This window comes from Lutjanus erythropterus, chromosome 10 (genome assembly GCF_056507025.1).
Source record: "Lutjanus erythropterus isolate fLutEry1 chromosome 10, fLutEry1.hap2, whole genome shotgun sequence".
NCBI classification, from domain to species: domain Eukaryota; kingdom Metazoa; phylum Chordata; class Actinopteri; order Lutjaniformes; family Lutjanidae; genus Lutjanus; species Lutjanus erythropterus.
In genome coordinates, this window is record NC_139326.1 from 32430231 (window position 1) to 32444015 (window position 13785).

At 43.8% G+C, this 13785-nt stretch overlaps 1 protein-coding gene across 10 annotated transcripts in view; it reads left to right on the forward strand.

Moving 5' to 3' along the window:
* The window catches only part of fbrsl1 (fibrosin-like 1), a 388555-nt gene that overhangs the window by 246033 nt on the left and 128737 nt on the right, over positions 1–13785 (forward strand). For 8 of the 10 annotated variants that reach the window (XM_084729063.1, XM_084729058.1, XM_084729066.1 and 5 more), the window contains one exon: positions 3560–3589. The exons of the other annotated variants lie outside the window; for them this stretch is intronic. In XM_084729063.1, coding sequence (XP_084585189.1) covers positions 3560–3589 — 30 coding nt within the window. The remainder of the gene's footprint in view (positions 1–3559; positions 3590–13785) is intronic. 10 annotated transcript variants of the gene reach the window in all.

Below are 13785 nucleotides of genomic sequence, written 5' to 3' on the forward strand. Positions count from 1 at the left end.
TTAGCTAACATGAGTTGAACTTATCATGTCGTTATGCTTCAAGGAATTATATCTATATCTAATGTATCTGCATATTATTATATAGACATTATAAACACTAGTAGTAGTAGTGGTATTTGCAGAAATGGATTGAGTATGTCTAAATAATCATGTGCAGAATGTTGTATCTTTGTCTTTATTTCAGTTTTGAATCAAATGTTTTATGGTCACAAGTCATCCCGTTCTAGGTTGGCTGTGTTCCAGGCTTAAAACTCTTTATATAAGGATGTTCTGAAACATCAATTAAGTGAATGAATAGTTTCATTTTTGCACTGCCGCTAGCTATTATACTAGCAACCAAGCTCAGCCAAAACTAAATTAGACAACACAAAACAAGAAGATTTTACATGAAACTGAAAGTATGTTTAGGAATGCACCATGCTTAACCAGCAACACAGCTCTTATATGCAGGGTTAGATGTGATGTGTGACGCTTCTACAGACTAAAGGCTAATCAAAGCACTAAATATGTGACCCAGGGACTAGATAGTTCATTGTTATGGAAAAGACCCTCAGGCAGGACACAATATAGTATTTTGCCATAACTCACGACAAATGCTAGTTGTTGAAATAGCAGGCATGACATGCACATGCAGACTCTACCTTGGCTTGAACCCTTTCAATTATGAACCATTACAACTTCTCCCCTTGCAATATTCATGTACGGGCAGATCACTCCTTCAGATGTCTTAGGTTGCTGTAAGTTGAGATAAACACTTGCTGAGTTGTAACAGCCAATCGCCCGCCTCTATTCCTCAATGTCACTGCCTTAGCACTCAATAATTCAAAGCTTGGCGGTAATGAGCTCCCCGTAGGCCCTGTCCCCAAGGAGCCTCCCCACTGTGCCTCCACTGTAATGTAGTTATATCTCATGTCAGCTTTCAAATCAATTACATTTCTATCTGATGGCTATGTAATTGTGCCTGATTGAGTTTTTGGCATACCAGCCAAGTGTGTGGTTCCCAAACTCAAGCCAGTCAAAACAGGAAGCTTCATCAAATGAAACTGTATTTCATCCTGATTGAGGCTGCTTGCATGATAAGCACAACTGTAATTATGATAATAATAACAATAGCAATCTGTGTTTTCTCAGCTTTGTTGTGTTTTTTTCCCCTGTGCTCTCCAGATGAAATTTTGCCCCAAGGACTACGAGCAACATTTGCTTTAGTCAAGATGCAAAGGCTGATTTGATTGTTTGTAGCATGTGCAATTTAGTAGATTAAATGCAAACCATAATGCCTTTGTATAAATTCAAGAGTCTGGAGTCTCAAGTTAGTTTTAGTGCAGCAGACCTTTTTTTTCTGTTTCCTGACTAGAACCACACTGATCTTTACATGTTGTGCTTACATTCTGTCAGATGTCAGACATATAGTATACCACTGCCAACAGAAGTCATACTGTCTCCTGGCATAATGCCTAGAAATAACAAGCTAACCTCTTACATACACCAGCTAGCTGACAGCTAAGGTTACAGCAATATTGTTGTACGTGTCAGATCTTTCAGAGCAGAATTTTACTTACACAAAATTGGAGGGTTTGATAGATGGGTAGATGGAAGGACAGACTGACGGATGGACAGACGGATGAATGTACTCATGGATGTTTGGAGGAATGGATGTCCGGGCGGATGGGTGGAAGGATGAATGGATAGACGAACGCACACATGGATGGAAGGGCCGAATGGAAATACGGATGGATAGATGGATCAACAGAATGCATGCCCGGATGGACAGAGGGAATACTCTAATGGAGTGGTATTGAGATAGATGAGGGGGAGGATGCTGTGGTTAGGTGCATCAGCAACTAAATAGAGATGAATTGTGGCTGCTGTCAGCAGCACTAAGTATAACAGACATAGTAAAGCAGCCTGGCTCATCCATAATCAGCAGACAGAGATTGTCTCCATGCCAGAAGAGAACTTCTCTGGAAATAAAGCAGTGAGAGCATCTACCAATCTGTCTTTCTATCCCCACTTCATCATCCCGGTTCTTTTTATATCCCCTTACTCTTGGTGTTCTTGCCCTTTAAATCTCTTCACTTGTATTATTCCCTCCTCATTTCTCTTCTTAAGGTCTCGTGTCTTTCTGTCTGTCTCTCTCTCGCTTTCTCCGACACTGACTTTTGTGTTAACAGCCTTCCATTTTTTTTTATTTTTTTTTTGCAGTGGGAGAGCCACTGGGTGCACATCTACAATCTTGCCTTTCATTTCATGGCTTCTGGAAATGGATGTTTTACTGCCTTCATTAAGGCATGCAGCAGTCAGCACCGTGTTTTCCCTCTGAAGTTTAGCTCCATGAACCTCGCCATTAGAGGACATTATGGCCCCAGATTTCAGGGCACAGTGGAACACTGTATAATTTGATTAGTGTTATTAATCAAGTGGAATACCGCTCCTTTCGCCCCCCGTGTCCCACCCCTCCTCCTCCTTTTTGCCATTTCACTCCTGCTTTCAAACCCTTCAGACGTTCCCTCTTCCTCCTCCCGCCATCCATGCGCCGCTCCATCGTCTGCACTACAACACACACGCAGTGAAAGTGACAAAAGGCCTTACGCCTTCCCTTTTAAAAACAATGATTTACCACTTGTTTTTTTCTCCCCCTTCGCAACTCCCCCACCCCTCCCCTCTCCAACCCATGCCCCCCCTCTCTTAGCTCAGGACATAAATCAATTGAGATGAAAGTTCCATAATTGTGCTTGCTGGGAGGGATTTGAGCAAAATTGCGCTATGAATTTTTTAAAGGGAATTTTTACTAGCTGTTCAGCGAGACTTGGGAGGCGAAGGAAGGTGAGGCCATGAGGATTTATGGGCCTGGATTCTTCATTACTGAAGTAATTTTCCTGCAAATGATAGTGCAGCACCCTGGAGGGGGGAGCGCTGCCCGCCTGGGAGAGTACAAACCTGCTTAATCTCTCGTGGAGAGAGAGCAGCTCAGAGCACTAATATCATCTGTAAGCGACTGAGGCTCCATTTGTTCACATCTAAACCGCAGCTAGTGTATTTGTGATTCATAGTAATTGATTGCTCAGATTTGCTCCAAGAGTAGCTATACAAGTTGATTTCATTACCAAGGACAGTTTTGTTAGAACTGCGAGGAAATATACTCCTGGGTCATCACAAAATATGGACATTTTGTCAGACATTTTAAGTTCACTGTGTGCACTGTGGTAGCTGAGGGATTAATTGGGCTAGACATTAAACAGTCTTATTATAAAATAAAGATGGAGGAGGGAAAGAACAAGGAATGTAAAAGGTTGACAAGGTCAGTTTAAATGATACCTAATACTTCCTCCTTTTTCTTTCTCTGTGGTTGACTCCCGCCATCTTTCTGTGCATGACACCTTGCCATCTATCTGTAGTGTGTATGTCCGTCCTCATCATGATTTAGATCTGCTTTTCCAGGCTGAGACGTTGTTTCTCCAGCAAGGGTCTCCATCATTCTCTCTACCTTTGCTCTTTCCTCCCTGCTCATTTCAACCTTCCTCAGTCCAATATGGCTGACGTTCTGTCTCCATCTCTTTAGGTGCAGCCAGCAGCAGTGGCCCTCCTCAAGGTTAGTGCGTCCACGATGCCAGGTCTCATTCTTTATCCTGCCTGCCGTCCACTCAATTTTACAGCTCAGTAGCTTGAGAAGCAGAGGGGGTAAATCTGCTGCAAGAAGGAGAAAGAGAGGGAGAGGGGAGGAGGAGGACGACGAGGAAGGGAGAAACAAAATTATTGTGCACCCTGTCGCCAATTGAAGTGGATCTCATTCCAGGCACACTAACAACTCAAGACAATTAGTCACTTCTCACTAGGCCAGACCTGAGACTCACTTGAGGGCCAAAAAGAGGCAGGGAGTAGAGGAGCCACTAGCATGGCTAAGCACTCCATTTACAGGAGGTAGCGGAAAGAGAGGCAGCTTAGGGATGAAATGGTTCTGAGTTCTGCTGGAATGGCTCATCTGGGCCTTTTGTGCAAAACTGAGATAGAAATAGGAGTATGTTTCGAGGTTCTAATGCTAAAATTAGATTTTCCTAAGTATGAAAAAATGCAGTTAAAGGTGCAGTAACCAATTATGGAAGAAGATAGATAGTTGAGATCCCAGGTTGTTGACTGATTGTTGAATCTTATTCCCAGGTCATGAAATGTGATGCAACAATCATTTATCTTACCAACCTATAAATGTCAGAACATCAACAACCCAGATATCATAGCTAAAAATGGTCAAGAATGCTAACAAATGTTTAAGAATCAAGATATCAATGCTGAAAATAGTCAAGAACCACAATATCAACACTAAAATGGGTAAGAACCCAAGTATTGATGCTAAAAATTGTAAAGATTTCAACACCCAAAGCAAACCCCTACCTCAGGATAAATGTCTATATTCATCATGATCTACTGGTAAATAGTTTGTGTCATGTGTGTCATGCATAGACTTTCTTTACCATATTCATCAAGAGAAACAAAGACAGTAATGTCAATAATCTGGTACATTCCACCTATGAGGCGGTCTAAGGCCGTTTGCAGCCAAAGATGAGCCTCGAAGCTCCAGCCACCACATTCTCCTGAACAAAAGTGAAGCATGACTAAGGTGGGTGATGCGTGGAAGATCAGGGAGTGGAAAGAGAGAAAAGTTTGTCCTGGGCCCTCTGCAGAGACGCAGCGTGACCAATCGAGGTGAAGGGGATGAATGAGGCCATTCACTGGGCCTAATGAAAGAGTTCCTGCTGGGCCCTGAATGAGGGTGGGCCCATCTGCAGCACATAGGCGTGCACAAACCAGTGACCTCGAAAATTACCCAGGAAGCACTTTGGGACAGTCACCCCAGCAACAGGCTGGGGTGCGCATAGTAACCAGGCGCTTCAATCAGTGCCTGGCAGCTTCTTAAACAGAGCAAAGTTTTTCGCTGCATTGAAAAGACTCTGTGTGAAATCAACTTTGAGGGACACCCCACAGTTTTTTTTTTCAAGGGGGTGAAGCTGCCAATTATTGTCCAATGTGAAAACATCCAGGAGCTCTCACCATCTTTGAGAGGTGTGGGATGCTGCCGTCAGGCAAGACACAAAGACCTGCTTGTCTTAGCTACATATGTACATCTGCTGCCTGATTGTATATACAGCAGTGTATCTAGGTTAATTAGGTTCAGGGGATGTATATGTAGTATAGTTTAGGAGGCTGTGAAATAGATCCAATTACAAAGATTCCAGATAAGAAGAGAGATTCCTTCGACACCCCTGGGGACTGGACATTAAGTTTACAAGCATCTTCAAGGATGTGGTTCATTGGATTTTATCTGTGTTATTTGGTTTAATATATTCAGTCTTGATGAGCCAGAGGCATGCAGGTCATTGAAGTTCCATTCCCGTCTCCGTTCGCTCACGGAACTTTTGACAGCGTGAAATGACAATCCGCCCCTGCACGCATCTCCCACGTCAAAAAGTAATGAGATTGTGCTGCTGGAAATATCACTACAAAGCATCAGGCCTGCACTCGGGTCTGACTGCACCTTCAAACAGCGCTGCCTGCCAGCTTGCCTGCCTCGCCTGCCTGCTGAAAAAGAAACGAACAAAAACAATCAGAATCAGAGACAGAGAAACGGCAAGGGAAGCTCCCCACGCTGAGACAAACGAACACGCCGGGGCCTTTCATCCTGAGAGTGATTAGCCATCCGAAACGTTTTAAAACCCCGCTTTGAGTGTGTTCCTCAAACGAAAGAGTTCCATTGAGGAGTGGTGGTGAGATGTTTCTCGCTGGGAAGCGCCAGTGATCTAGTCTCTAATTGTGGCGTCGCTGACAAGGCTGGTGTGGCTGGGAGCTTTTTAAGCGGGGCTTTTTGCTTCGCTCTTGTTCCCTTCCTGTCAGATCCACCACCAAAGGCACCAGGGAACAAAAAGGCCCCTCAGATTCTGTTCTTACATCCATCTGCCTATTGCTTTGTGCATAAATACAGCCTTAATTTAACACACTAATAGGCCCTGATGCTGGCCTAATGTGACCAAAACTACAATAGGCGCTGTAAATGCTGTGTTTGGTTGCAGATTTGTGATACTATCTAACATAATTTTCGGTCTGTATAATTGCTGTCTTCATTGCTCTAATGCTCTTTCATATTTCACTGATTGAATTCTTTCAGCTTCAGAGAAGATGCAAAGATTCTGACACATTGGCAATAGTGTTACCCTTCTTCTGCAGTATAGCAGGAACAAAGTCATGTTCAAGGTCTTTGAGCAGCGTTCAGTACAGCCGGTAGGAGCTTTCAGAATTTGGCACGGAAAACTTTTCACATCCTCTGCTGTTCAGAAGCCAGGTTGTCGAAGGTTTGAGGAATCGAAGAGAGGCAGTTTGAAGAATCAAAGTATCAGCGACAGTCGGGGGGGAAACATGGGGAGGAGCTGGAGGGGTGGAGAGAAGAGGAAAGGAGTGAAACCCTAGCTCATAAAAATCAGTATTATAACAACATTAATTGATGCTGCTGAGTGCCATATGTGACGCCATATGGAAAAGCTGCCCCAGAGGCCTGCTATAATAGACAGCCTGCAGCGGTGCACACAACTTGGCACATTTACAAACAAGGGACGTCCCATTAATATCAGCCACGCAGACCGAGCAGGAGACAGTGGGAGAGGGAGTGGGAGGGTGTCGGAGGGAGGGAGGGGGAGAGAAAATAAAGAGAGGAAACTGAGTTACCTCATGTTTTGTTTGGATGGCATCTTTAGTCCTTTTTTTCACTATTTACTTGCCTCATACTACCAAATTAAGAGATTTATTGTATGTGCATATCAGTATGCATTTACAATCTCTGCTCCTGTACTCCCACGGTTCCTTAATTACAGTAATAAATGGCCCCTCCCTTCTGGGTTGATCAGACCGCCCTCTGTCCGCCCAACTGTCACTCCCACCACAGATGCCCAGTGGTCCTTTCATCGCGCACACACTTCAGCAGGTGAGGTGATTCATGGCACCTTGACAAAGGCGGCGCGAACGAGCTCTGTTTAACCTCTTCCGTGCCTAATCACAGGGCAGCTGTTATTTACTGCTGCTGTCCTCAGTTTTCACTGCTTGGTTGCTCACAGCACTGTCCCCACTCCTTCACTGCACTGTCTTCAGACAGCGACTGTGATGTGAGCAGTCTGCAAGAGATTATTCACTAGGAAATGTCAGTTTATGGGCGGTAAATATTATGTTGATTATATATTCATTTAAAATAGAATTAATGAAGTGAATCTTCTGTGTACTTCTGAGATCACAGCTCTTAAAATGCAATGGAGTCATTGTTCGGGTTTCAAGTTTGGTATTTTGTTATCTCAAATTTATTGCCAAGTAATGCAACTAATGATTGTTTTCATAACTGGATAATTTGTTGATTATTATTTCTGCTAATGAAGCATTTTGTCTGTAAGTTGTCAGAAAAATCTCCATCATAATTTCTTAAAATAATGTAGTAAAAATGTGTGTGTGTTTGGGGGGGGGGGTTCGGCCAACCAACACTTCAATACCAAAAGATGTTCAATTAACATAGATACAGGAGAAGGAAGGGCAGCAAGTCCTCACATTTAAGAGTCTGTAAGTGAATCTAGGGCGTAGTGATATTTTTAGGCTGTGCTGTGATATATGATATGTGTAAGGGATAATGTACAGTGAGCAGGTCATTATTCTTTTATTTAGAATGATTCAAGACCTCTCCACTCCTGCATCATCATCATGCCACACATTACATGGCTACTTACCTAAAGACACCAATAATTTGACAGAATATTGATTCAAAAATGATTTTGTCAATTTAAAAACGATTCTGTTGCTCCTCCAGAGTCTATGATCAGAGCTGCCTCTATAGAAATGATCTACAGACCTTAGAATGCTGTTATTGAACAACCCAAATCGAGTATTTTGAGCTGTGTAATAAAGTTCTGCATACACAAAAACCTTAGTATTATAACAATCTCATATGAATGGCTGTTGGTGCTTTGAAGAAATAGTAACAGTGAGATTTTTGAGAAATAATCAGCAGCGATGTGGATATAATGACGAGTGAGTGTAAGGGTAAAGTAATATCACAACATCAGTATACTATTGATGTTTTGCCCAGACCTTAGTGAATTTAAGGCATTTTGCTTGAAAAGGATTCATCAGTAAAGTCTGAGTAAGTCTTAGAAATCTCTGTCTCAGAAAATGCCATGGCAGCAAGGTGGCTAGAGTCAAGTCTGAGCTCTTGAAGTTGATGTTTTCATCCAGTGAAGTTCTTTAGTTTTTCTTTCTCAAATGATCTGATGGTATCATCGGTCCTGTGTGAGCCAGGGGGTCTTCAAACAGACACGTATCCACCTTTTTACGGCCTCACATGGCCTCGATGAACATGCCTGCGCGAGGCTCTGCCGAGGTGCCCTGAGCGGGGAGGGAGAAAAAGAGATCCTTATGAAACGGAGTTGTCAGCCATTCTGTTGAGTTTCATAGAATGTGAGGCAAAACAAGAATAGCGTACAGCTGTTTCCTCCCTGACACAGAGGGAGGCAGATGAAGAGCAAAAGAGAGAAAAGAGAGAAGGAGCGAGGGAGGAAGAGGGAGAACGAGAGAGCGCTCTCTGCTCTGTGATGTGCACTGATGTAGCTGCAGCTCTAGGTCAAACGCTGCCAGTGTTTTGTGTTCATCTTCGTCTCGTCTCCCCAGTGCTCCTTTAAATTATTCACAGCCTGAAGATGTGCAATGTGGCTGCCTCCTCCCTTTCTCTCTCCTCCTCCTTCACTCTCTATCTCTCTTCCTCTGCTTCCCATCCTTTCCTTTTTCTCTCAAGTGACGGCTTGTTTCAGAGGCAATGAACAGAAGTTTCTCCTTGCAAGCCGGCTAATCCCCCCCCTCCACACCATCCCACTTCTACTCATCTACCATCAACCACCCACCTTTCATCACTGACTCCATCTCTCACACTCCTGCTTTCATCCCCGCTCGTCCCTCGCTTGCCTCTCCTGGCTGCCAGACTAGAGCCAGCCACTTCTTTTTTAAGGGGGAGGCTGCCAGCTGTTAGCATCAACTCCTCGGTAGCTCCTGCTCTCCTCCTGCTCCTCTCTCTCTACCTCCCTCACTCTCTCAATTCATAGGATAGACGATGTAGGGGTTGGACTGACAGGGTGTTTTTCCCCTCTGTTTCTTTTTTCACTCTCAAGTCTTTAATGATTTTCAGTGACTTTGTGCTCATTTTATCTAGCCGAGTTGAGAGATAAACCCCAAGTGCGAATCAAATCCTCAGGCCAGTCGATGGCACTGATTAAAGATGTGCCTGTCAGTCATTTCACCTTTAACAGACTGTTAGTCCTGTGAAGGTGGAGGGAGCTGCTGGAATGCAATGTCAACCACTGCAGTTGAATTTCGCTACTTGTTAGCAACCGCCTTTTTGAGATGCGGAAAAGCTTCAGAGTTCTCGATTGGGGTGTTTCCTCACGTATTTTATGCTGTAGAGAAAACCCTGAAAATCTCTCAAGCTTGTGTTAACCACAGACCTTATTAAGACAAGTAACCCAAAAAGTTTATGTGTGTATGCAGAGGTGCTAATATGCTAACTCCTTTCCAGATTTTAGGACTTATCTAGGCATTTTATTTACAATGGTGTCAAGATGTAAAACAGTGCATGCTAACAAAATAGCTGACAATAAAAACAACAATGTTAGCTAGGAATTAAATACAGGATAATAAATAGGAAATCAAGTATTGTTCTCAGTTTGGTAATCAGTTTTATTCTGGCAGATACCAAGGTAGTTATACTGTGATGCTCTCTCCATGCATGTGATTGTTAAAAGATTCAGCATGAGTAGTCTTAGTGAAGAACATCTATTTAATTTGAATTAAGCACTAACTTCTGGTTATGTGGTTGGAGTGAATCAAATAAAGATTTGAGACACTGGCTGATTGTGTAGAAGTTGCAGAACAATATAAAACTGTATCGTTGAAATTAACAGGATTCAGAAGAGGGGGCAATATAATTTAAATGTAAATTAAATTAAGAAGAATATTGAGCCTAACACTGAACCTGACACCTTTAGTAACATTTAAAATCAGAATGACCATCAGCCATTTTTACACCATGTTACATTTACAGTGATAGAAAGAGATTAAGATTTTATCCATATCGTCCACCCAAAGTTGGGCACAGCCAAACACACACAGTACTTCTGTGTCGTGTGGGCTTATAAAACTCCTGCTTTTGCAACAGATTATTATTGTCATGTTAACTAGGAAGATGCAAGTATTAAATCCTGTTTGGACAGCAGGGGTTGGAGGACGAGGTGTGCCTCTTGCGGCCACCTTACGAGAGAGAGCAGAGTGAGGAGAGCAGCTGAATCCAGTTGCAGCCGTTTCCACAGGACACTCATTTGTAATTCTGTACCCTGCCTACAATAACGTTTGATCATTGCAGAGGGGGGACAGGAGGTACAGAGAGGGGGGGAAGGGAGCTTCAGCTTTCCCCCTCCTCTCTTCGCTCCCCCTCCCCAAACCCCCTACTCGCCCTCTCGCAATTGCTGTCACCCAGTATGAATGCCCCCTCTGGCCCGATGACAAGTCTAGCGTGAAACGCTTGGCTGCCCCCTGAAATTAGCAGTAGAGCCCCCCGGCGGCACATGCTTCTCATGACCAGCACACAGTGGGCCGCCGCCAGATTCTTTTCATTATGACTGTGGCCTGCCAGCCCCCTTACTCTACCTCCTTCTGCCTCTTCCTCCATCCCACCCTCCCTCTCCGCCTCCTTCGCCGTGTGCGTCGGCCAGAGCTCAGTAAACAGCATCTGTAGTGCTCATCACATTACTGTCGTGGAGAGCCAGGCTCTCTGTGGGTGTTATTTCTGTGTCTTTATATGTGCATACTGTATGATTTGTGTGATTGTGTATAGTATGTATATAGTGTACATGTTTCTGTGTGTTGGCTTGACAGGATTAGCGAGAGAGAGAGCTAGTAGTTGCAGTACAGAGAGTGAGAAAGAGCGAGAGAGGAGGGGAGTAGCAGTACAGAGCGATGCCTGGAGGCTCAATCTGTTCCTCACTGAGCTACATCAGTGTTAGAGACGGCGGCTCGGGCCGCGGGGAAGCCTCCACTCGCTCCATCAAACTGTCAGGCAGCCAGCGGAGCTGCACAGGGAGACTCTCAGCTGCCCCCGGGGCCAGTTCAAGTCAACATCCCATTTCCTTGCCTCCTCGCCTAATTTCTCCTACGCCCCGACTTAAATTTCCAATGCCCAGTGTCTGCCGCTGCAGCTCAGCAGCACCGGGCCCGGGGCCATGTCAAAACACAGGGAGGTGCTGAGGATTGTACAGGCGCGTATATGTGTGTGTGCATTCACCTCTGAAGGCAAGATAGCGAGCTAGTTACAGTCACACGGTCAGCGGAGACAAGACGAAGCCGAAGGGAGCCTTATGAAAGACGAGGTGCGAAGAAAAAACATAAATCAGTGTTGTTGTTTTTTTTCTCTCATTCTCTCTTACCTATGTCCCCATTTTTCTTCTGCGACTATATTCATAACACAGTTGTGTATTCCCTGTCCCTTCAGGTTTCTGGCAGTTTTCTTCTTTTTCTCTGAGCTGAATAAATGCTCCCTGTTCCCTCGTACATCTGCCATTACTGTCTGTTTTTCCCTCGCCAAACGACTCCAAGGATCACACCGGCAGCCCAGCCGGCTCTGTCACTCCCCCAGTGAGCGCTGAAAGCAAAGGTTGAGGGATTTCTTGTTGGAAAGGACAAGGCGGTCCTTTAATTCAGAGAAGGAGGGGGACAGCTCTTCAAGTTTACCCCCGCCACTATCACCATCAATCTGTCCATGCACTCCCCCCGTCTTCCTCCTCGACCTCACCACATACTTTGCATGGAAGTGAAGCGAAGCGCTGCCAGGTCTCAGTGCTGTTTACATGGACTCTGGGTAATGTTAAAGTCTGCTTAGTTTGGCCCCGGGTCAGGACTATATCTTTCCTCACCCTGGCTTGATTTACATGGCCCCTGCTGACTCTTCCCTTAAGTGTGTCAGCTCTGAACCAGAGGCCTCTGTGTGTCTGGCTAATGCAAAGAGCATTTCTCCGAGCTTGTCTTCTTCAATCCTCCTTCACTCTTATTCTCTCTCTCTGTCCTCCTTCAATGGGCCTCTGTGGAAGGAGCTTTTGCTGAAGCCATCTTTCTGTTTGCACAGCCAACTCCGAGGTCCCAAGCTCAAATATGGTTTTACGTGAGAGCCTGTCTAGGCCTCTTCTCCTGGTCGATATCATTTCTACCCGGCAGAGCTTTTTCTCTCAATCTCATTCCCCCTGGATCCTACATCTTCACTGGGATCAATACTTTCCTAATCCAGAGCTCCTAGGCTGACCCAGGGTAATCAGCTGACTTCCCATGCTGCCTGCTGGGGAGGTCAGGGGTCAAATGGCTGTATGGATTTGATCCTGTGATCAAATCACTTTGCTAGGTGGTGCTTTCAGATACAGCTTGTGGGGTCAAGAGCAATCACATGATTTTTTTCTTCTCTATGGTGAGAGACTTAAATGCAGCAGTGCTATGTGAGCCATGTAAAGCCTGATATTAATACAGCACCACAACCCAAGTTCAGCACTCACATGTTTATACACACGTAGTACAAGTTAGCACACACACACATATCACCTCCTCAACTCTGTAGTGGCAAATGGCCTTCTTTTTTTTATCTTTTCTTATTGCAGTATCAACAAATAATAGGCAATACAACAGGTTGCTGATTAGATTTTGAACATTCAGTCATACCATCTACTCCTTAACCCTCATCCCTACAAGATAGCAAAGCATTATAGCAAAACACACCCATTCTTAAGAATTGGGACAAATACTAATACTATACTATGATGTTTTGGTGAAAATTTAAAAGTATTAAAATCGTTCAAAATCTAAAACTAATAATACCTACTTGTGCTATTATAAGTATCTTTTTTTAATAATTTCCATCATCTCTGTCAGATTTTTTTTTTTTAAATATGGTTTAATTGAGCATAAAAAGCTTTAGCTATAGCCTATGCTCCCCTGTCTCACTTCCTGGTTCAAAAACAGTTGGGAATACTGCTCAGCCATGGGTAATCTTTTTTCAACAAATTCATTAAATAATATTGCTATCAGATGTGTCTCATCCATAGGATGTCCACTCTGGAGCCCTTCTAAATCCAAACTAAGTAAGAATTACAACATTTTAGTGACATTTTTGTCAACTCCATAAAACTCTGTAAAACATTGACATATACATTTCATGAAAAAATGTAATCATGAGAAAGTTGGCCCACAAGTTTTAGTTGCCAGGAGTTTGATCATTTAAAATAATTGAAAAGTAAAGATTCTAACAGCCTCAAAATATGGTTTTGTCCCAATTCACAAGAATGAGTGCCACACAAACAAGCATTTATATTTAGAAAGAAGATTTGTGAAAATAGGTTAGTCCACATGTGTTTGGTCTTGCATCATTGTTTCTTGCTGAGGATAGTTCCAGTTAACAAATGTCCAAAAACCTTAGAGACCAGTGAAAATTTGAAATATTGTGTGGAGGCCACCAGCGTTGGACTACAGTCCTCTTGGCTGTGGTTAGGCCTGCTAGCCTGATTTTTTCCATAAGGGAAAGACGAGAGTCATCATTTAGAAGATGTTCAGCAGAATCCATTGGTAATTGTATCCCCATTAATCCCACAAGGGTATAATAACCTTCCCCCAAGAATCCAAAACCCTTGGACCCCGCCAAACAGAAGAACGGGAGCAGAATGAACAGTATGAGTCAGGTACCAGCTC